This window comes from Alosa pseudoharengus, unplaced genomic scaffold, assembly GCF_046254945.1.
Source record: "Alosa pseudoharengus isolate Yale_2024_CS ecotype anadromous, Long Island Sound unplaced genomic scaffold, YU_APseudo_1.1 YU_APseudo_1.1_scf_2, whole genome shotgun sequence".
In the NCBI taxonomy this organism is placed as follows: Eukaryota; Metazoa; Chordata; class Actinopteri; order Clupeiformes; family Clupeidae; genus Alosa; species Alosa pseudoharengus.
This window is the reverse complement of record NW_027468663.1, coordinates 32,903,497-32,927,508: the sequence shown is the minus strand read 5'-3', so window position 1 is coordinate 32,927,508 and position 24,012 is coordinate 32,903,497. Positions and strand designations below refer to the sequence as shown.

At 40.2% G+C, this 24,012-nt stretch overlaps 1 protein-coding gene across 2 annotated transcripts in view; it reads right to left on the bottom strand.

Moving 5' to 3' along the window:
• The window catches only part of LOC143134332 (interferon regulatory factor 2-like), a 36,475-nt gene extending 13,559 nt beyond the window's left edge, over positions 1–22,916 (bottom strand). The window contains exons 1-3 of one of the 2 annotated variants that reach the window (XM_076294656.1): positions 22,660–22,916; positions 22,068–22,144; positions 21,827–21,932 (exon numbers count right to left, since the gene is read on the bottom strand). In XM_076294656.1, coding sequence (XP_076150771.1) covers positions 21,827–21,913 — 87 coding nt within the window. In that variant the 5' untranslated portion in view covers positions 21,914–21,932; positions 22,068–22,144; positions 22,660–22,916. Of the gene's footprint in view, positions 1–21,826; positions 21,933–22,067 lie in introns of both variants that reach the window. The other variant, XR_012988636.1, reaches the window with a different exon arrangement.
• Positions 22,917–24,012: the final 1,096 nt, after the last annotated feature.

Below are 24,012 nucleotides of genomic sequence, written 5' to 3'. Positions count from 1 at the left end.
CTAGCCATGCAAATAAATCACTGTTTTACACCATTTACGAGGCTCAAAGTAGCTCCATACTTCATTGGTAGACTTCCGAGGGCCTTGACATTTAAAATGAGACATTGAGAACTTTGAAAAAGCACTGGTTGTTTATTTACAAGACGATTTATACAGACAGTACCATAAGGAATTTTACCGTTTGACGCCATCTTGAATTTAGTCACGATAAGTCGAGCGACGAGTACGAACGACAGGTATGATAAGGGATCAGATTCCAAAAATAATTCAGTGGAAATGCATGGACTCCAGTTGCTTCCAGTAGCAGCAACTGGAATCCATGCATTTCCACGGAATTATTTTTGGAATCTGATCTGAATCTTCATTTACATCTACATAGTGTGGGGACGACTCTCCATGTACGTGCACCATTTTAAAATAATGGTGGCCAGCAAGGTACATATGCGAAATACAGCTCAGTCTTTGCCGTCTGCATGCATAGAAAAAACATTAGCTTGGATTCATCTGCATAATTTCCCTACATTTAGCAATGTAAGTTACGAACCCATTTTCTACAAGCCACATGTCTTCCTAACATTCCGACATTGAAATTGTATTTTGTCGTCTGCTCTTTCTGGTAGTGTGCTTAGCAATAAGTCTCTAGCAACGTGCTAGACACACAGCTAATTTTTGTCCGATAGAGAACGCGTTCTTGAACTGGTTCCGTTCAGAATTCGTTGAACCTTGGTGCTATCATGTGAACCGGCCCGCATTTCCACCAGCTATACTTCTCTGCGTTCACCTGCGCACCCATTACTGTTGTTTGAATTACTCGCAAACCCGTGATCGCATGGAGATATGGATAAAGAGGAGACACAGGGCTATCCATTGGTACCATGTTTAACGATCACTTATAAAAACAGACGAAGTGACTGCAAAATTATAACGTCATGTACACAAACCAACGCTGCACACCCATTACTCTCGTTTGAATTACTCGCGGACCCGTGATCGGATAGATATGCCACGCATGTCAGATGAAAGAGGAGACTCAGAGCTATCATTTGATACCAAGTACATCCTTCTGGGTTATAAAACAGACGAAGTGACAGCAAAATAATAACTTCATATAGCTGGACTTACCCCACGTTTTTGTCTGTTCTTGTGGCAAAGCATGTTTATAATCCAACGCTATCGTGTGTTTCTCTATGGCAAAGCATGTTTATAATCCGGTTTTCAGATCCTAGCAAATTCCTGCATGGCATCCAATTCAAGGCTCACATTGAGTCCCAATTTGTTCAACAAAGAAACACCTTTTTTGCCTTTACTTTGTTCATGGCAATGCAGTAAAAAGTTGAGAATCAATATGACTGCATGCCATAGGCACGCAGGCTAACACGCAACCTCGGGTCAAGTCAGGTCAGATCAGCGTAGCCTATGCAGATTTAGCTTCGCTTCGCGGCAGTCATAAATATATACTTAAAATGTATCCTGACCCGAACATTATAGAAGGTTTGATGGCTGAATCTTTATGTCCCCCCTCAGATCTAAGCCCTGAACCCTCAAAGACTTAACTGATATCCATTGATAAGTGGTTGAGTTTGAGAGATTGTAAGGGTCCAACATGCAGGAATTAACAGGAATGGGACATCACCAAAAATGTATAGCCTCCCTTTGGATAACCATGTGTTTCATATCACATTTCTTATTAATTCTCTTGGGTAAATGGTAAATGGACTGCATTTTTATAGAGCTTTTTGACTCCTCTGAGCACTCAAAGCACTTTACATTGTCATGCCTCACATTCACACACCGATGGCTGAGGCTACCATCCAAGGCGCCAACCTGCTCATCTAGAACAATGGGGTTAAGGGCTCGATCTGACAACCTTCCAGCTGCTGGACGACTCCTCTACCTCCTGAGCCACTTCTGGTAAAATGCATAAATGCTGACTTATGGAAATGGCATGGAAAGGGTGAGAGTGAGCCCTCATTCACTTCACAATTTCACAGTGGGACAGCCCTAAGCCCTATCAAAGTTAGCGGGAATGTGCATCAAAGTCTGTGAGGGGGGACATTAAGATTCAGCCACTGTGTGTTAGCAGAACATTTAACTGGGGAACATAGGACCCTGGGAACATAGGTATGCTCCCTGTTAAATGCCAGTTAACGTCTGCAGTGTAGTGCTACTTGACTTGTTTTGTTTACTCATGGCAACAGTTGATATGGACCACTTTTAGCCTTCTCCCCTCTGAAGCTCCGAACCAAGGTTCCTCGTTCTGAACCGTTTTTTGTTTGGTCAATATCTTCCGAATGGTTCAAATGTTGGTTTGCGAACAGGAACGGGAACTGAACCAGTTGTCTGTCGGTGGAAAAACAGGGCTTATGACCATACACCTGCATGTGCCACTGGTCTGGACGAAAAAACTGTCGTCATAGTAATCATTCATATTCTCTCATTTTTTCTCTGTCTCTAGTTGTTTTCAGAGGGTGGCTGGTATTGTTGTGCTAACACAAAGCCATCATGGATATAAAACGTTTAAAAAAAAAACAGAAAGGATGGAAGCACCAAACTAGACGAGTTATCTCAGCTGGGCATTATCAAATAAAAAAAAACTATGACCTGACAGGATGCGATGCAAGCAAACATTAACGATAAAATCCAAAATCCAATTACATTGTTTTCAATTGGAGTGTGCTGACTGCAAGCAAGCGACCAGCGCGATGCAACGCAACGTTTTGAGAGAACTTTTGTCAGACGCCACGTTTCTATTTTCTCTCTGTCGCTCACGTTGCTCTGCTATTTTGAATGTGAAATGTGTCGAATAGAAGGATTTTAACGGATTCAGTGTAGACAGACATACAGTGTAGACAGACATACAAGACAATTGCTCGCTCGGATCCTATTAGGACATGTACACCGTGTTCCACTGCTGCCACTGTTAAAAAAAAATCTAGCGGAAACACTGGTCATACACATTATATTTTTGTTTTTCAATTAAACTCATGGATGGTATTGTGTCTCAGGGCTCTTTGGATCATTGAAATCAATATCAGACACCTCTGATAATTAGTTTGCCAGGTGAGCCCAATCAAAGGAAAACTACTTAAGAAGAAGGATCTCTCTGCTGCTGAAAAGCGTGAAATTGTGCACTACCTTGGACAAGGTATGAAAACATTGGATATTTCCCGAAAACTTATGTGTGATCATCGTGCTGTGAAGAAATGTGTCGCTGATTCAGAGCACAGACGGGTTCGTGCAGACAAAGGCATAATAAGGAAGGTTTCTGCCAGACAAATTCATAGGATTAAGAGAGCAGCTGCTAAAATGCCATTGCAAAGCCGCAAATAGGTATTTGAAGCCGCTGGTGCCTCTGAAGTCCCGCGAACCTCAAGGTGTAGGATCCTCAAGAAGTTTGCAAGTGTGCATAAACCTATTCGACCACCCCTAAACAATGCTCACAAGCAGAAACGGTTGCAGTGGGCTCAGGAATACATAAAAACTAATTTTCAAACAGTTTTGTTTATGGATGAGTGCCGTTCAACCCTAGATGGTCCAGATGGATGGAGTAATGGATGGTTGGTGAATGGCCACCATGTCCCAACAAGGATTAGACATCAGCAAGGAGGTGGCGGAGTCATGTTTTGGGCCGGAATCGTGGGGAGAGAGCTGGTAGGCCCCTTTAGGGTCCCTGACGGTGTGAAAATGACCTCGGCAAAGTATGTTGTTTCTGACTGACCACTTTCTTCCATGGTACAAAAAGAAGAACCGTGCCTTCCGTAGCAAAATCATCTTTATGCATGACAATTCACCATCTCATGCTGCAAAGAATACCCCTGGGTCATTGGCTGCTATGGGCATAAAAGGAGAGAAACTCATGGTGTGGCCCCCATCTTCCCCTGACCTCAACCCTATTGAGAACCTTTGGAGCATCAGCAAGCAAAATATCTATGAGGGTGGGAGGCAGTCCACATCCAAGCAGCAGCTCTGGGAGGCTATTCTGCAAAGACATTAATTCAATTCAATTTATTGTGCTTATAGAGCGCCAAAACATAACACATGTATCATGGCGCTTTACAGAATGTAGGCAATCAGAGAAAGAAGGAAAGAAAGGAAGAAAAGGAAAGCACCATGGGTAACAGGGGCGAGGAAAAACTCCCTAGAATTGGAGATATATATAGGAAGAAACCTCGAGCAGATCCACGACTCAAGGGCCTGACCCATCTGCCTAGGGTCAGTACATGACAGTAAGGTCTGTATACATGACAAATGCATATGATAGTCGGGATTAAAGCAGAAACTCTCCAAAAACGAACAAGTTCAATGGATGCAAGAATTGTGAAGGTGATATCAATGAAAGGGTATGTTAACATGTAACTTGGCCTGTTAAGATGTTTTTGATTGAAATAACGTTTGATTTAATTTATATCACCTCCTAATGCTGCAAATCCAACAAATTACCATTTTTAGTTCTTTACAACCTATAAAATGTCTTGAAACTCTGTTGTGCATAATAATTTGGAACGAGTTTTGAGTTGGCATGAGTTTTTTATTTTTGAAAAAAATACTGTTATCATTGGGAGGTTTGTTTAATAAAATTTGAATTATACTCTAACGGTTGATGACTTGAAAATTATACTGACTGTCATTTGAATCAACTATTTAGGAAAATCTGAGAAAAATGTAATTTGCATAATAATTTGGAATGCAATGTATTTATGTCCGTCTCATTGCGATTGACGCATTTAATGCTGACAGCCAGGCCTATTTTCCCCATCCCCTCAGTCTTAAACTTGGCTTTCACAATCAACGTTTCTTCCTTGCAGTTGGCCAGTTTGGAACAAGCCATTTTCACACTTTCAGTCTGTAGGCTACAGCTGAAACGATCATGACCAATTACTATCCACCGCCAGTAGCTTAAACTCTGGTTTGAGTGAGAGAGCGATGTTGCTGTTATAGTTGCTGTGATTCGACCAGCCTCTCTAGCTAACAGAAGAAGATGAGTAGAACTAAAAAAAACAGTGCGGAATCATACAATATTTGGCAGAAAATTTAGTGTAGGTTGGTTGGTTGGTTCATTAAATCAGCCAGTGTTGTAGTCAAGTCACTATGCCTCGAGTCCGAGTCCAGGTTCGAGTCCTCAGTGTTCAAGTCTGAGTCAAGTCCAAGTCATTAAAAAAAAATTCCAAGTCAAGTCCGAGTCGAGTCCACTACTCATCCGAGTCAAGTCCGAGTCGAGTCACTATTGATCCACGTCGAGTCCGAGTCGAGTCCCTATTGATCGAGTCGAGTCCAAGTCCAGCACTAAAGTAAGCATAGCCTACATGTCGTTCCATTTTTTTCCATTGCAGATGAAATCCTTAAAAGCAAAACGGACAATCTTCTGTCTCCAAGAGGTGCCATCACTTGTGTGAAAGTAGTATTGCCAAATTTCTTGCCAAACCCAATGTGTTGTATTTATTATATCGGAGAGAATACCATACCATAGCTATACCATAGCCTATAGGCCTACTCATAATAAATGAGCAATCCACATCCCAATCACACAGGCCATTAAGTCACATTATGCTGTTACTGACTGCTGACAATTGTATAGGCAGTGTTGTAGAAGTTCATACTTCACAAGAGCTAGATGGACGTTGGAGTAGGCCTATTTTGTAAGAGGTAGTGTGGATCATAAAAGGGTCTCCCCCGGGTATTGTTTTAAAATTCTGGCTGTTAAATAGCCTACACAATTTTAGCGCAGTTTGGGAGGGACAGGAGCAGGGCCCGTCTTGGTAGCTTCTTTCTGACTCCCGTGACGTGAACACTGGCTACCGGCAACTGCATAATTATGTTATCACTTCACTGACACTATGGAGACATATTTCACGTCAACAATAGAGATGAAAACTAGCTTTAGGTTAACGAAGATGTAGAGCATCTGCCTAATTAATTTATTTGTGCAACAGGCCACGTTCATTTCAGCGAGATGAGTGAAATAAATGTTTTTTTAAGCTGCCATCGCCATACTATTTGCTACGATATTCACCTGTTAGAAATAGAACACGTTGCTATTTCCTTTTTTTTCCTGCAGTGGATTAGGCTATCAAATCGCTCGTTTGAACAGTAACAGTAATCCAGTTCATTCGTGGTTTTAAATATAGTTGTTTCTGGCCTACCCACGAGAGGTTCAGTTTGTCAGTTTCACTTGCGCAGACACGTAGGCCTACATTGACACTACATGGACACTCTACTAGGCAATTTAATGTTATGCTTCTATATTTTATGACACCAAAATTAAGAAGTATGCTATATCTTGATCGGGAAAACGTTTAGTTTATTTTTCTTTCATCCGATAATAGCCTGCTGCAAATTAACAGACAGAAGCACGGCAGGGCACGCCCCGAATGAAAATGAATGAATGGAACCTCGCTTCTCGCGTCAGTCAGGGAAAACACTGTTCACCAAGTCACGATGATCAGCTATCCAGCAGCAGTGTGTGTTGTTTAGCCTAGGCTGAGTGTAATCTTAGGTAATGTTATGTCATGTATGAGAACTAATATTGCCTGGCAATAGCCTACTATATTGAAATAGCGGCGGCCATATCTCCAGGCATTTTGGTGTTAAAGTTTACGTTAGTTTGCTTTGCATGTGAACATGATGTGACTTGCGATGTAGCCTATGACACGAAGCAGTAGCCTAACATTCCCTTGAACTAAAATTAGTATTACGAATAATTTAGATATTAAAATCATATAGCAAATTATAGCCTAATGACATACTAAAATTATAGCCTTATGATATATTACAAAAAAAAGTTGAGTCCTCGACGAGTCATCGCGAGTGCGAATGCACGAGTCCGAGTCCAAGTTCGAGTCATCAGTGCTCAAGTCCAAGTCAAGTCACGAGTCTCTAAATTTAGCTAATGACTCGGACTCGAGTTCGAGTCTCGGACTCGAGTACTACAACACTGAAATCAGCATAACAATTATGTGGAGGTCTGTATAAAATGTTGTTTGGGTCCGGATGTGGACTGGAGTCCGCCTACGGAGTACCCCTGGTGTAGGCCATGCAACACCAGGATTCCACAAATACTTGCTTTACTCAAATCTGTTTGTGACTAGCAAAGTATAGCCTACATCTGCATCTGCACTCGTTTATTATTTGAACTCATAGGGAAACTGAAACTTCTCGTGGTCTCATAGGCAATGACAAAACAGTTCTGCACTCAGCTATTTACTTTCACTATTAACTGACAACGGCTTACAATCGCAAACATAGCCTAAAAAAAGACACACTTGCCCAAATAATTTTCGATTGACTAAGTAAAAATCCTAAGGATTTTCATCCTGAAAATGAGTCGTTGCCTCGGACTTGTTGCTAACATAGACGCCAAAAATATCTGAATATCTGCTTTATGTAAGCAAGAATGTACCTTTACAAAATATGACGGCTTTGTAAATATTTTTATGAACACCATACACACCTGACTGGCTACATCAGTGCAGTGATGGGCAGTAACACGTTAGAAGTAACGCGTTACTGTAATCCAATTACTTTTTTCAAGTAACGAGTAAAGTAAGGGATTACAATTGCAAAAACAGTAACTATATTACTTTTACTTTCCTGCAAGCAGCCTGCGTTACTGCGTTACTAAACCGTGATTTTGCCATTGCCATAGACAGTAAAAGAATTTGGGATTTTGCCATATTCCTTTGTGAGACTGTCTCGTGACAATGACGTAGGCTATAGCGGCGCTACCTAGATGTAAACAACAGACACACGTGTGCAAGTCAAGACATGGAGTGCGGGAGAGAGCACGAACTTGGATCATTTAATTCATGGAAGTTCAGAAATTACTTTGAGTTTGACTCGGTAAAAGATGATAAAAACATTACCGTCCGCTGTACACTCTGCGTGGGAAGGAAAATGTTATCAAAAATTCAACCTCAAATTTGAACAAGCACCTAGCAAGCCGCCACAGGAATGTTAAACTCGTTGAGACACCCCCAGATCCCGACATCACCGCTGCAGCAACAGAGGGCCCCTCTCCTGCTAAACAGGTGAAAATAGATTTAAGAACGACAGGACTTAGTGCTGCTGAACTGAAGAAGCTTGTCGCTGGCTATATTGTGGAGGACATGTTGCCCATTTCCACCGTAGACTGATTCATTCCGACGCATCATAGAAATAATACCGACCAAAAGCGGTGTCAAGCTGCCGCAGAGAAAGTCATTTGCAGGATACCTTGAGAGAGAATACGACATAATGGAGGCTAATTTGAAGGCTGCACTCGGAGATGTAGACTTTGTTTCCACTACTGCTGAAATCTGGACGATGAATAATAAAAGTTTTATGGGAGTGACGGTTCATTGGATTAATTCAACTTTACAGCGCAACAAGGCCGCGCTAGCATGTAAAAGAATTAGAGGCAGGCACACCTATGATGTCATTGGAGCAGAGATTGAAGAAATTCATTCATCATATGGACTGCATAGCAGAGTTGTTGCCACTGTAACGGATAATGCATCAAATTTTGCCAAAGCATTCAGAGTATATCAGCCCTGTAATTTGGAGTCTGAATCTGAAAATGATGAAGCAGGTGATGACGAGGAACCGACTTTTACAGATGTCATTAGGGCTGAACGATTTATTGCATTTGCGATAATATCGCGATAGGATGAAACGCGATTTTCAAACCGCAAAGGCTGCGATTACGCTTCGTAATATGTGACGTCACCAAAACGCATTTATACTTGCGCTTGCCGACGCGCCACGATTTTTCACACCGACCACTGAAGAAGCAAAAAACGTAAACAAGAGGACCAGCTAACAGTGTCAAGAAAGGTCTGATCAGTAGAGCTACTTTGGTTAAAACTAAACCTCTTCATTACCTTTTGCTCAAACCTGCCATGTCCCTGGTTCTAGTTCATAATTCCCCTGTGCTGCTACTCTGGCTGGTAACTTCGTTCACCAGCTGATGATTAAAACTCCACGAGTGTTTAGGCTGCACAGCAGCCATTCACCTGTGCACTGGGGACTTTGTTTACTGGAGTACAGTGACAGTGGGGGCATTTGCTATATCCAAGGGGGTTGGCTGCGCAAACATTTCATCTCACAGGTAATGAATTGATGCATAATGTTATCCGCAAGTAGTTGACACAACCACCATAAACCCAGCTGTTCCAACATTAGCTTACCTACTAAGGCTCTAGGCTACATACATGCTGCTAACTGCTGCTAACTTTGCCTGTTTAAAGAGTTTTGTCTCCGCGATTGGCTTTGTTGTGATATAAACAAACTAGTTAATTTGCATGCATGCGTATTGCGCTGCGGTGTTGATGATGCTAACCTTTAGTTAACACCGAGCGGACCGGTCATTTGGCCGCATTTATTTGTGCTGCAACAATCTACAGTAGTTTGTTCCGATTCACGTGCAAGTAGCCAACAGAGGAGAGGAGCGGTTGTGTGTGTGTGTGTGTGTGTGCGTGTGTGTGTGCGCGCGCGCGCGGAGAGCACAGGACAAGGAGAAGCCGTGTCAGTGCCACTGCATGTAGACCTAACTGTTAACTAACGAAAGAAGATCATATCTACATAAAATAGAAACGTATAAGAATCATTAAATGTTTACAAGGCTGGAAGTTCAACAAATATAGGTCTACTAAAATGATTAAAATAGTTAAATAAAAAATATTTCATTCATCAATCTTATTCAATGACCTAATGCCATCATAACATAGGCCTGGGCTCCAGGAAATAACAGTTTATGTTTAACTTATCTAATTTTGTGTTAGGTCTACTAATGTGATTAAAATAGTTAAATAAAAAATATTTCATTCATCAATCTTATTCAATGACCTAATGCCATCATAACATAGGCCTGGGCTCCAGGAAAGAACAGTTTATGTTTAACTTATCTAATTTTGTGTTGGTCATACTATATTGCTTGTCTTTGTTGAATAAGACAGAAGATAAAGAGCTTAAAAATAATCGCATATCGCATCGCAATCGCAATATTGGTGAGAAAAATCGCAATTAGATTTTTTTCCAAAATCGTTCACCCCTAGATGTCATAGAAGCTCTTTCATCTGGTGATGGACAGTTTAGCCTCCCTCCACACTACAGATGTGCATCACACACAATTAATCTGGTTTCCTGTGCAGACACCAAGGCTGTATATAGGAGTAGTATTTCAAAATGCACCGCTCTCTGGACTAAAGCAAGTCGATCAACATTGGCCTCTGAACAGGTGGAGGAAGTCAGCCGCAGGAAGCTAACGGTACCCACATCCACAAGGTGGAATTCCCTGTATGAGGCTATTTCCAGAATCATCACAATTCCCATGAACGAGCTGAATCCCCTGTGTGTAAAACTGGGAATCAAGTGCCTTAATGAAAGGGAGTACCTATTTTTGCAAGAATACTGCACCGTGATGAAGCCCTTGACAGTAGCACTCGACATCTTACAAGGGGGTGAGTGCACCTATGGGACTTTACTACCAACACTCACAAGCCTGATGTCAAAGACACTTGCCCTGAAAGATGACCTCTCCAGAATGACAACCAGCCTTCCAGATCCCATTGTAAAGGTAAGATTATTATTTGATAATTGATTTGGGTGGTTCTGTTGAATTTATTATACCATTCATGGTGGGCAGATGTTACACTTTGTTTGTTTTAAGCAATGAGTACAATTACTAAAATGATAAAAGATACATTTCAGTTCAATATCAGGGATATTGATCATCATTAATCATGAATATTTATCATAACATCAACAGAAGATTAAAATAAAGAGGTTAAAATAACCTCAATGATAATTAAATTTCATACAGTATTGATAATGCATGAGATGGTTTAGGTCAGTAAAGCTCATAGAATAATTAAAATAACAGATTATATAGAAAAATAAATGTATTCTTATTTATATTTATATTTACAGGCCATCAAGATTCGTTTTGATCCTGTACTGGATAGCCAAGAGGGACTTCTTGCAGCGGCCACTTGTCCCAAGTTCAAACTTAGATGGCTGAGAGATGAGCATAGGAGAGAGCATGTGAAGGAGCTTCTGATAAGAGAGTGTCGTGAAGTTGCTCCTGCAGCTGACAATGCTAATGTGCGCCAACTGCCAGCCAGCCAAGATGAAATGGACTTTTTTGATTTTGAGAACCAACCCACAGACAGCTTCTCAGCAGAGAAAGAAGTAACTGACTATTTAAGGTCTGGGTATGAGCTTGAGATTCTAAATCAGTTCCCAAACCTCAAAAAGATGTACATGAAATACAACTCTACAACTCCATCAAGTGCACCAGTGGAATGGCTGTTCAGTTTGGGTGGATTGGTGCTTTCCCCGAAAAGGAACAGGCTCTCTGATGGGAGGTTCGAAAAGCTTCTGCTGATGCGGTATAACCACTGTTTCACTCCGAAAGAAAACAAAAAAACATAGGGCCTTGTCATAAATTGAGACTACACTAACACCTGCAGATATATGACAGGGGTCAGATCCCCTCCACACACACACACACTCCTATACAGAAGCACTCCCCTCCACACACACACATACAGAAGCGCTACCCTCCCCACACACACACACACACACACACACACACACACACACACACACACACACACACACACACACACAGTAACAAATCCCTCTACATACATACACATTACATACGTAGAAGCAAACCTCAATCCCACACACACATAGAGGCAGTCCCCTCCGTATACACACACACTGACATTCACATCCACTCAGAGAAACACATCCTTACACACACACACAGTTCAAACACTCTGACATTAGAAAAAGCCTAAATGTGGCATGCAACAGCATTTTCTGTTTTTGTAAACGCATTACCCCTCTCTGCACTTCAACTTGTCTTTGGTTTTAATTATTTTATTGCTGTATTTTATTTACATTTGAATGAAGGAGTATACACAGCAAAAATATTTTTATTTTATGTGCTGGAATATGCAGAGATATAAATTAATCAACAATTTTCTTTAAATCAGAGACTGTTGCATTTCATTTATGTTTTTTATTTGATGCAATGTGCATAGTTAAGAAGATTGAAACTAATAAAAACAAGTTTTAAAAAAGCGTATTCAGGTTGTGTATAGTTAATGTGTTTTTGAACAGTAACTAAGTAAAGTAATTAGTAAATTAACTAATTACTTTTGAAAATAAGTAATCAGTAAAGTAACTGGATTACTTTCTTGGAAAAGTAATCAGTACTCAGTAACTAATTACTTTTTCAAAGTAACTTGACCAACACTGCATCAGTGTGTGCAATGATGGCACAGTTTGAGAACTGCTTCTACTCACTGTTGGCTAATGCGCTTTCAGCTGGAAATCTGATTGGATAGGCTATATCTTGTGATGTCCACACGAAATGTAATTTCTGTTTATAAAAACACAGCAAAGTGGGTTTTTTCTAGTTTCTGAGTAACCTATGGCAGTGTCAATTTCCCCTTGTGACTGAGTTAAACTGTCATGCATACGTCTGGACACTGGGAGAGTGTTCAAGAGTCAAACGATCATGCATGCGTGTTTCAGGCATAGTGCAGGCTCTATTCAGTGACTGAAAGTGTGCAGAAATGGTGCATTTACTTAACAGTATTTAAGAAAATTCCCAGAGGGTAGCACCCCCAGACCCCTGCAAACTGTAGGCTATTAACGTAATAAGAGTAGCCTAGCTTATATGTGTGCGTGTTGTCCGCTGTTGATTTCCGAAGGTGCTAGAAACAACTTTCTCAAAAAAGTAGTACGACAATTAATGTGAGGTTTTTGGCAATTGGTATTGACCATTTAATTGTTTGAGCACCCACCGACAGAAACATAAATCGGTGCCTATGGTTACTAAGGGCTGCTTACATCTCATGACAGTATGTCTTCTCTGCTGTGCTTTATAGGCTATGCACTTTTCACTATCCACAATAATCTGTAGCCAACAATGGGTGTCGCCATGACACCTCAGTATTCAGAAATCCGGTTTTCTATTTCCGGCCAAAGATGTGTTGGACTGATTTTTATGTGGTAGTAGACAGTGCTTGACGTATCCTAAGCCACGTAAAAGCAAACTTTTATATTTTTCTGTCAGTCATACATTATAAAGAATACCCATATTGAGTGTAGAATTGTCAACATTTCGAAAGAAATAAGTTTAAGCAGATTCTAGTTAGCCTGCTGAATCTGCACTAATGCAAAATGATATTCTTTGCTCAGTAGATAATGGTTCTTGTGCCCTCTTAGCACTTCTTGACCTTAGTGCTGCTTTTGATACCATTGACCATAGCATCCTGTTAAAACGTCTGAAGGATGAAGTTGGTCTGCAAGGGGTGGTGTTGAAATGGTTCACATCATATCTGAATGATAGAACATTCTCTGTTAGATTAGGTAATTGCTCTTCGTCCATTGCTCCTATCAAATGTGGTGTCCCTCAGGGTTCCATTTTAGGCCCTCTGCTATTCTCCCTATATATGCTGCCTCTTGGCTCCATTTTTAACAAACATAACATTCAATATCACTGCTATGCTGATGACTCTCAATTTTATCTGCCATTAACAGCCGATAGTTCCTACACCTTGGAAAGCCTGTTTAACTGCTTTAATGACATAAAGAGTTGGATGGCTGCAAACTTCTTACAATTAAATGAAAAGAAAACAGAGATAATTATTTTTGGTCCACTCAGCTCTGTTCCTAAGATAAGAAATGCACTTGGGCCATTGGCTGTAAATTGCCACAGTGAGGTCAGAAATCTAGGTGTTTTCCTAGATTCCTCTTCGAATTTCAATAAGCAAGTCAGTAGTGTGGTTAAGGGAAGCTTTTTTCAAGCCCTGGCTCTCATATACTGACTTAGAAACTGTAATCCATGCTTTTGTTACATCTAGGCTGGACTATTGTAACTCTCTGTATTTAGGTCTGAACCAATCTACCCTTGCTAGACTTCAGTTAGTCCAAAATGCAGCAGCTAGGCTTCTTACTGGAACAAAGAAACATATGCATATAAGTCCTGTGCTGGCCCAACTCCATTGGTTACCTGTCAATAACAGAATTAATTTTAAAGTTTTACTTTTTGTTTTCAAAGCCCTAAATGGAATGGCACCACAGTATATCTGTGACCTTTTAAGTCCCCACTGTCCTTCTAGGCCACTGAGGTCTTCCTCACAACTTCTTCTATCAGTCCCAAAGGCAACCCTTAAAACTAAAGGTGATAGAGCTTTTTCTGTTGCTGCCCCGAGACTCTGGAACAATCTCCCTATAGAAATTAAGTCCTCTCCCACCATCAGTAGTTTTAAATCAAATTTAAAGACCGATCTATTTTCTTTGGCCTATAATGTCCATTAATTTCTCCCCTTGTTTGGTTGTTTATTTTATTTTATTATTATTTATTTAATCTTATTTCTATTTTTTTCTGCATTATATTAACTGGCATCTAACTTTACTGTACATCTTTCTCTAGGCCTATAGTAGTAGTAGTTTCAGTAACCATATGTTTATTTTTATCTACAATCATAATCTGTTTATTATTATTATTATTATTTTGTATTTTCATTTATTTATTTTATTTTTTGTCATTTATGTCTTTATTTTATGTTTTTATTACTGTTTCTTTTTTTTTTTTTAATTTATGAGCACCTTGGGTCAATAACATTGCGTTTAAGTGTGCTATATAAATAAATATGACTTGACTTGACTTGACTAAGTTATAATTAGGGCTGTCACTTTTGTGAAAAAACCTGTTAGATTTTTGAGACATAAGTGTTCATTGAATCGATTGTAAAATTGATTTTCCATGTCTAAAGACGTTTCCATTTTCAACGCCAAATATAGGCCAATCCACAGACAACTAACAGGCATTAGGACAAGCGTAAAGTGGGCGCTTGAAGACGCAAAAGCCAGCAATATTTCTGATGATTTATTGGTGTGAAGGTTCATGCACAATGATAAACAGGATAAACATTCTCGAAAAACAATAAGCAGAGTGGACTGCCATAACATCAGTGAAAAACATTATTGCAGGCTTCAACGTGGCTGTGTTTACGATTAGAAATGTCAAACAAATTTCGCCTACATAGGAACTCACGAATGCACAGTTTGCATACCACTTTGTCCTTCTCCATAGTTTGATCTACCCAAAACCGGAAGTTATTAGGGCTTATCACTCGTCTCTCTCATGTCGCACAGGTCACGTTGTCCTCAGTTTTTTGGCAAAACACCAGCAGCACAGCAGCCGATTAAAAAAGCTGTTTCCGGTGCGTAAAATTGGTGGGAATTTTCTTTTTAGCTTTTGCAATGCCTACTGCACTTTCAGAATTCTTTATTTTCTTTTTCTGCTCGTTTGTGAGTTTTGTTACATATATCTTTTTTATTTGTTATTTCGTTTTAAATTATATTTGGTTAAAATCGATTCCCTATTTTAGTTTTCGAAACTTGTGTTGGTTGGTCCAATCGATTGTGCAATCTATTTTCTAACAGCCCTAGTTATAATGTAAACAGAATACACGAAAGATGACTGATTTCCGGTTAAATGAATAAGGTGGATAAGGTGGCGCCAAGTTGCGCTGAGTGTACGATATAGCCTATGCTGTTTAACCCTTTAGGCGCCAGGGTTTAAAAAAAAAAAAAACAACACTGGATTTTGACATTAACTTTTCAAGAGACCATTGCTTGAAAGTGGTCAGAGACAAAGTCCTACTGTAAATGAAAATCATTCAGTAGGATCAAAAGTTTATGAAGGGGGTACATTTACTCATCTAATTTGCATATTACGTCGTCACTGGATGGCAACCACTTTGAATTATGCACCTTTCAGTAAATACTGGATATTGAGCATTTTTGAGCAGATTGTTTTTTTTTCTTTTTTGTCATTTCATCCATAATATGACAAATGAAAAGGACAACAGTCAAATGTAAACCAACATTAGTAAACTATTACTATAACCACAAAGCCTACTAAAGTCTACCATAAAGCAGGCTAATAAATCTGTTCCTATCTCAGGTGACTTTGTAGTTCTTCAGAGACCTATTTTTTACTATCCTTGCTGTCTTTCTGGGGCAGCCGTGGCCTACTGGTTAGGGCTTCGGGCTTGTAACCGAAGGGTTGCTGGTTCGATCCTCGACCCAGTAGGATAAATGTGGGCGGGGGAAGTGGTTGAGCACTGCTCTCCCATGCCCACATCCACGGCTGAAGTGCCCTTGAGCAAGGCACCTAACCCCTCACTGCTCCCCTGCTCCCTGAGCGCCGCTGTAGCAGGCAGCTCACTGCTCCAGGTTAGTGTGTGCTTCACCTTAGAGGGTGACAATTTTTCGGGACTCCCGCGGGTCACGGTATTCCCGCGGTAGTCCTGCGGTATGGGAGTCAATTTCACTGTGGGTAACGTGATAGGGACGGGACGGGCAGAAATCAACGGGAGTGGGCGGGAGGGGAATGGAGCCGGAGATTAAATTAAAACATTGAGTGCACCCAAAGATTGCTAGGCATTTCTAGAAAAGAGAACCACTTACAACTCACAATAAGTTTGTATTACCTACTGCTAGCCGCAGAGTAGCCTATCAGAGCAATACAAAGCAGCTGCCCTGTTCACAAGCCAATCAATCAGCGTCAGCGACTACACCGAAAACTTAAGGTGTTTTCTATTGCCATATCAACGTGAGCTAATCGCTAACGTTAGCTGAGATGCTACTGTGTAAAGGCAGGAATAAACACACATACAAAATCAATCGAAACATGTGTAGCTTTACTCAACACATTAACACTATGATACAGTGTAATTGTCAAGTTGTATGGCTCACTGTGTTCAAAGTCGACTATGTGGTGGTTGTTATGGGAAACTAGCTAGTAAAGGCCTATCTACAATTGAAACTATCTGCAGCCTATGACGCAAATAAGCCTTATGTCCGGTCTATGGATGTCTGCTTTAGCCTATTGTTGACAGCAGGGTTTTTTTTACAATTTAAAATGATACTTTCTAGATTTTAATGGGCCATGTTGAAGAGCTGATGTCCGTTATTGTTCGTGCAAATATAGACTGATTCATGTCCCTTGCATTTTGCAACTGTGAGGTCCATGGTAGGCGCCCGACAGAAATATTATTTCATTTTGCGAGGGATATCCACGCTCTGGCGGTGTTCACCCCCGTTTCAGAGATTCTTAATGCAAAAATGCACAGAGGGAGTTCCTAAGCTATAAGCTAGGCCTATTACACAACATAAATTGTCACTATGCTGGCGACCCAAATAAAATCTCCTACGAGATAGGGAACGAAACGGGACAGGGACGGGATTCGGGAGCCTTTCTCTCGGGATTTTGCAGGACAGGATATTTTGGAGGCAGTCACGTGATCGGGATATGACGGGAGTATTTGTGTGGGCTCAGGATGGGATGGGAGCGACAATTGATTCCTGTGTCACCCTCTACTTCACCTCACTTCACCTCACTGTGTTCACTATGTGCTGTGTGTGTTTCACTAATTCACGGATTGGGATAAATGCAGAGACCAAATTTCCCTCACGGGATCAAAAGAGTATACTTACTTACTTTACCACGTCCATTACAAACACTAGCATCACGTTTACCACTGCCACATCCAGCTATGTTGGACAAAGGATCGAACTAAACTTTGTATGCTTAGTGGACACTGTCGTGCATATTCAAAGACGCACCTCCATTCAGATGCACCGTGACTATAATAGAGGATCAATGTCATCTCCAAAAGTCGGATATTCTCCTTCAGAATTAGAATAGGTGAATAACAGATCCAAGTCTTCATCACAAGTGAACGTTTTATTCACCATTTGGTGTATTTCTGCTTCAATTTGCACAAATACGATGGCCAGAATCGCTTCCGTTTCAATATAAACAAATGCACGTATTCTCCGGTTTTGTCACGTTTGATTGTTCTACTTCCTCTGCACTTTGAGAAGTGATATCGGGTTTAAATCGAAGCTCTGGGTGTTTATCTAGTGGGTCATTCCACGCCAACTCAGCCACCAATGTACATGACACCTCTCAGATTTTGCTGAAAAGTGGTGAATATATGCCTTGTTACCAAACAAAGGAATCTGAAGTTTCAGGTCAATCTCTCAAATGGTTTGCCTGTGGCGTTCAATTGAATTTCGGGTGCCACGGCCCTTATTGACACATTGGAATTTCACATTTCATCTTTTGCCATCATCAGAATCAATATTCCTTACTGTTTGGGTGAGAGGTGGGTCACCAAAGTCCTAAAAAATGTTGACGGCATGTGTGATTTTTCACTTTTTGGGTGGCCCTAGCACCACAATTAATGATCATATTTATTCTAAACAGGATTATTTGTTATATGTGGGAACCTTGCTCTTGCCAAAATTAATTTGAAGGGTATGGTACTACTGGTGGGGGCTTCATGGGGGTCCATAAACCCTCTCCGGCAGAGGTGACTCTTTTGGAACCCCATATTTGGACCCCAAAATGACCATGTGGGTACTTGATGATCCTAATGGGATTTATACCAGATAAAGATACATATTTGTTCTTTCTTTTAATGAAATAAACATTTTGACTATGAAGGTCCATAATATGAATTTTATTCTTCATAATGCACCATTTTGGACATTGTTTCCAGAAGTCTGGAATGTAGATCAGGGAGAATTTAATGATGATAAAGCATGAAAATAGTGGAAATAACTTTTGAGATATTGACCTGAAACTTCAGATTCCCTCGTTTGGTAACATAAGGCATATTTTCACCACTTTTCAGCAAAATCTGAGAGGTACCATGTACATAATACCCCGATATTGGCTGTTTACACATGGAATGACCCTAGTGGTAAAGAGTACAAATGAGATTTTACACTGTACTCGGGTCTATCGTCTGTTTTATTCAGTAATGAGGCTTGTCACAATTTTGCGACTTTGGCAGTTAGAGGGTTAAAGACACTCTAAAGATTTACTAAAGATACATTTTTAGGGCTGCATAAAGTTTGCCAAATTAATATACACTCTTCTTAGATGTTGAGGTACAATGTAACCTGAAACCTGATATTGGGAAATGGCTAAATATTAATAACGTAACCCTTTGAATGTTTCGTTGTGGGAGTGGGGGGTAGATGTGTGTGTGTACCATAACAGGCAGCTTTGTGTTGCTAGGGACTCTGCAATTCATGTGTAGACTGCCCCTGCCCCACTAGCAGAGTGCTGAAAGCCTGCTCTTCAAGACAACAGTAAACTTTAAACTTTCAAAGCATCTTTTAACTGTTTGACTTAGCTGAAATATTGCCATACACGTTGAAAGTGGAAACGCGTTGCGCTATATGTGCTTGCAACTATAGCTAAGCAAGTTTGTGGGTCCAAATGGAAAATGCGAATGATAGATAGATAGATACTTCAGTGTTTCCCATACATTGACTAATCTGTGGCGGGGCGCCACGAAATCAAAACCGGCCGCCACACGTTAATATTCTATGTTTCATTTAATTCAATTTAATTTAAGTTAAATATACGGTTAAATCCTTGCATTGAGCTGCGCTTTTTACGCACGCAGCCTTTCCTTGCCCCGCCCTCTCTCGTAGACCGCTGCCCCTCCTCTGCATGTGCATTTAACAAAATATTCATGATTGTTGAAGGATTGTTGTTGCCACATAGAAGCATTGCATAGAAGACGTCTGGCTAAATTGCTATTAAATCCGCTTAGCATCGTGACCATGCTGCGCAAATTTGTTCAAAACTGCTGCATTGAAGTTAACTCTGCTAAGGTCTTATCACAACATAGTAGGCTACATTGAGGAGACTAAACTAAGTTAAGTTATGCAATCAAGCAGTATCTCAAAGCTAACATTAGAATACTGTTTGGATGTCGAATTTAGCATGCTTAGCCTACTTACAGCTGCTTGTCAATTTCGTTGAAGGGCTCATTTTATTGACTCAGACACTGAATGTTTGCAAAATCCCAATGTAAATGGAAAAGTGTTTTCCAAAATTCAAAAGTGCTTGTCCCAAGGAGAAGTACGAACCTTTATTTTAACTATGTTTATTATACGGCTCTTCACAATGCTAGTAGAACGCTCCATTGACTTGGGACGCTCCATTGAATGGGATTTCCCAAAGTTCTAGCGGTAAGATATATTCATGTAATTACCGCTGCAAACATATAATTACCGCTGTCAATGGCAACGGGTTTTGTGCTTCTGATACGTCTTTCATATCACTACACAAGGACGGGAAGCAGACGGTTGATCAGCTGTGTTCTAAAGAATGTTTGATTCAAGTTCAGCAGCGTGTGTTGTTGCGAACTATTTGTTTCTCAGCAAATGCCACGATGAACCGTAACAAATAGGCTAGGTTATGTAGGCTAAAGTCATATCGTGGGGAGTTTATTATTTCGTTTTGGCAAGTAGCCGTATAATAAGCAGGATAATGTATAGAACGCCAGTCATTACTGTGAAAATAAGTCCCTTCAGGGCGAAACAGTTCGCCCTGTCGGGACTTATTTTCCCAGTAATGACGGGCGTTCTATACATTATCCCTTACTTAAAGTGACAGGCACTCAATTAGACAATGTGTCTGTGTGTCTCCCCCCTCTCCCTACTTCGAGCTGGGCGGAGTTGCAGAGATATCAGAGCTTCAATGATGAGAGACGTTTTATAAGTAGTTGAATATTAATTTGTGTTAATGTTGATCATGTACCAGACATAAGTGCACCGTGTATGCCTTACTTGTGTTTAGAGCCGTTTGCTGACGTTATCATTATCAATCCAGTTCAATGGTGGTTGAGTTTTTCAGTCTGCGTCAGCTACCAAACAGAAGTTTGTGTGTGTGCCTGGTCTGTCTCACTCAGTGGGACACGCAACGATATGAGAGTGCTGCGCTACCTGAAGGAGAGCTTTTAAAACTTTGAGAGATGTTTTATACGTGGTTGAATATTTATACCTTTGTTTAGAACAGAAACATCACGGTATTTTCCTCTGCTGATTTATGTTCTGTGGCTGACCAATCTAGACATATACAAATGTAAACCATGCAGTCTTAAATTACAAATCAAGCACTTTATTTCAATAGCTACTTTTCATGCTTTTTGTTTTCTTAAATTATTTAAATGTGTTGACAAAGGACATTTTGTGATTACCTGAATTATGTCTTATAATATGTCAGCAAACAATGCATCATCAAGCCTGTGTTGTAAGATGTTGATGAAAGCCTTTTACCCTTGCACAGTTAACCATATGCAGTGCACCCATCCATACGTTCAATAATGTTCCTTTTATAAATTGAGACTTATAACATTTGTTATCATCATTTGTGTAATTATGTGTCATTTGTATTATGTAGGGAGCAAAAGCAGTATCGGCTCCAAATATCGGCTCAAGAAAATTGGCAGCCCGTATCAGTCATCGGCTAAGGCTGATGAAAAAAAATCGGTATCGGCACTAAAAAATCCATATCGGTTGATCCCTAATTAGTTCGTTAAGTCATGGGTAGAACAACCTACAGTATGCGTTTGCTGAAAAGCACATGGGAAAATATGGTCCTTAATGAGTAGACCTAAATAACAAATGAATAGGCTACTATACAAATATATTGTTTCTATTTTAACATATTAATACAATATACAGTTTTGAGGCCTGTATAATGCTCGTTTTTTTGCTTAGCCACATTATTTCATGACGGTCAACAAATGTGCAACACATCATACATTTAAGCATAATAAAAAGGTTTGTGTTTCAAAACGAAAACACTTCATTTAATAAACAAGAAATTGACACACTTGATTACACAGAACAGTGTAATAAGACCGTTTTTGTCTTATCCAAATTCAGTTGTTTATATAGGCTGATCTTAATGTCAAGATGATCTGATCATTCTACCAGGTTACCAACATACCTTATTAATCCACATGAGCCCCTTTACTGAATCGCTGTTGATCTGTTCTTCAAGCCAGGGGCGCATTCGCATCCTATCCACCGGCATGATGGCTTGGTATATTGGACTAGGAAAAGACAAGGACATAAAAAGGCATCGTGTATATGGTTGTATTCTGGAGCGAATCGTAATAGTTTTTTTTCTCTTTAAAATATGGATAGGTGTTATTTCAGATTTAGCAAGAGAACACTTATGTTATTACCTTCCAACGTAGATGATGGAACGTGTCGCTGTGGCTATAGGGACTTTACTGCTTTACAGGACATCGGGACATTGTTTCTAGAACATGCGAGACACAGCAAAGTCCACTTGGAAGACTACATCGAATTCCATGTTCGGTGTAGAATTATATTTTCAAAACATCAACCATTTCCTTTGGTAAACTCGGCCCAGTGTCTAACAATAGGCCTAACTAAAAAACGATAGCATCTAAATCAACGTGCGTGTAATCGACTGCGAAACACGTTTTATAGCCAATTTATGCTGCCTATCTAGAAAAACCAGACAGACGAGACTGAAATGTGGAATTGTACATGTTCTTGTTTTTATACAAGTATATCGTACTTTGGATTTATTTGCTCATTTCTGTCTTTGAGAGGCTGGTGTGCTTATATAAAGATATTAAACATAATGTTCGAAAAAAAATAAACACTGTAGCCAAACTAGCGCGCTACGTAAGCGCTACGGTTACTTCCATGTTGATGCAACCTCCACCTAAATGGTCGAAGTATCAATCAGTAGCCAAGTCTAGTTCACTGTCAGTTAGGTCCACTGTACACAGGGTCTTTTCTTACCATTTAGTGCCAATGAACGTCCATTACGCCGAAAAGAAAGCAAAACTTAGCCTAACACGCAAAAAACGAAAGTGTATGCGCATTGTATAACGACGACATTTTGGGGGCGTGGGATAAAGTCGGAAGACGCTGCTCACGTGTTTGTCTGCTAGACCTACTCTAAAATCCAATTGGTTTATGAAAACATCAATCATGGCAGACCATCGTTTCACTTTCTATTTCCCTTAATCCCATGTTAAAAATCGGAACATGTAGGCCTAAATGTTTTCCTATGTTACACGCAGGCTACAGTGGATTTGTTTGAACGTTTTGTGTGAAGTATAGTTTTAAAACTTGTCTACGGATAGTTGATTAAGTCAAAATAGGACTCGACCTAGTTGAGTGTAGCAGTTGTTGTTAACACAGAAGGTATAACTGCTGAATCTGTCTCCTCTCTACTGCATTGCTAGTCTGACGTCGTCATAGGCCTATTCAATTCTACTCAGAATTTGAGTCTGATACTGCTCCATCTCACCTACAAAAAAGCAAGTAGGCCTGGCTGCAGCTTGCAGATCGGGGCTGGGCTCAAGAGCTGCACAGTCCCGCCCACAGCCAAAACGCGGTTAGGTGCCGGATGTAAGATTCCCATTCATTTGTCCCATTGACGTTTGGAAAAATCTGTATCTAAAGAGTTTTACAGCATGTATTAGGCTAACCAGCTACGGCATAACTCATAAGCATACAACATATCATTTCGAGTGGAAAAACGAAGAGAAAATCCAAAAAAAGTCAAAGGTACAAGACTGTGTACATATTTTCATTTCCGAGCGAAGGAACTACTCATCCCATAAACCACCGCGCCTCACTGAATAATATATAAGCAATGCACGAACCAGCGCGAAATCATTTCCAACCGGGCGACAGCATGCGAACCCTTTCCTCCAAACAGTGATTTTTATATAGTGAATGTGCAGTTAATAGCAGTTATTTCAGGAGTAATCGTGTAAATAATAGTGTTTTGATATTGAATTTTATATTTATCATCGTGTATTTTATATCGTGTGTGTGAAAGCGGTTAATGTTAACGGCAGTGCTTCATAACGACTCATCCTATGCTGTCATCACTGCTCAGTCGGGCTGATGCATGGACTGGTGCATGGTCTGCTCTTGGACCACCATATTCAGTTTATTAATTTGCCATGAATTATTACACAAAATGTTCATTAAATGCACAAAGTATTCCTAGGTTAATGATTGATATGAATCATACAGTATGAAGGCTACAGTAGTCTAGCTAATGTTAACTAGCACTGCTAGCAGCATTAACGTTACCAACCTCCCTGCTTAACTCACCACAACTTTGTAGGTCTTGTC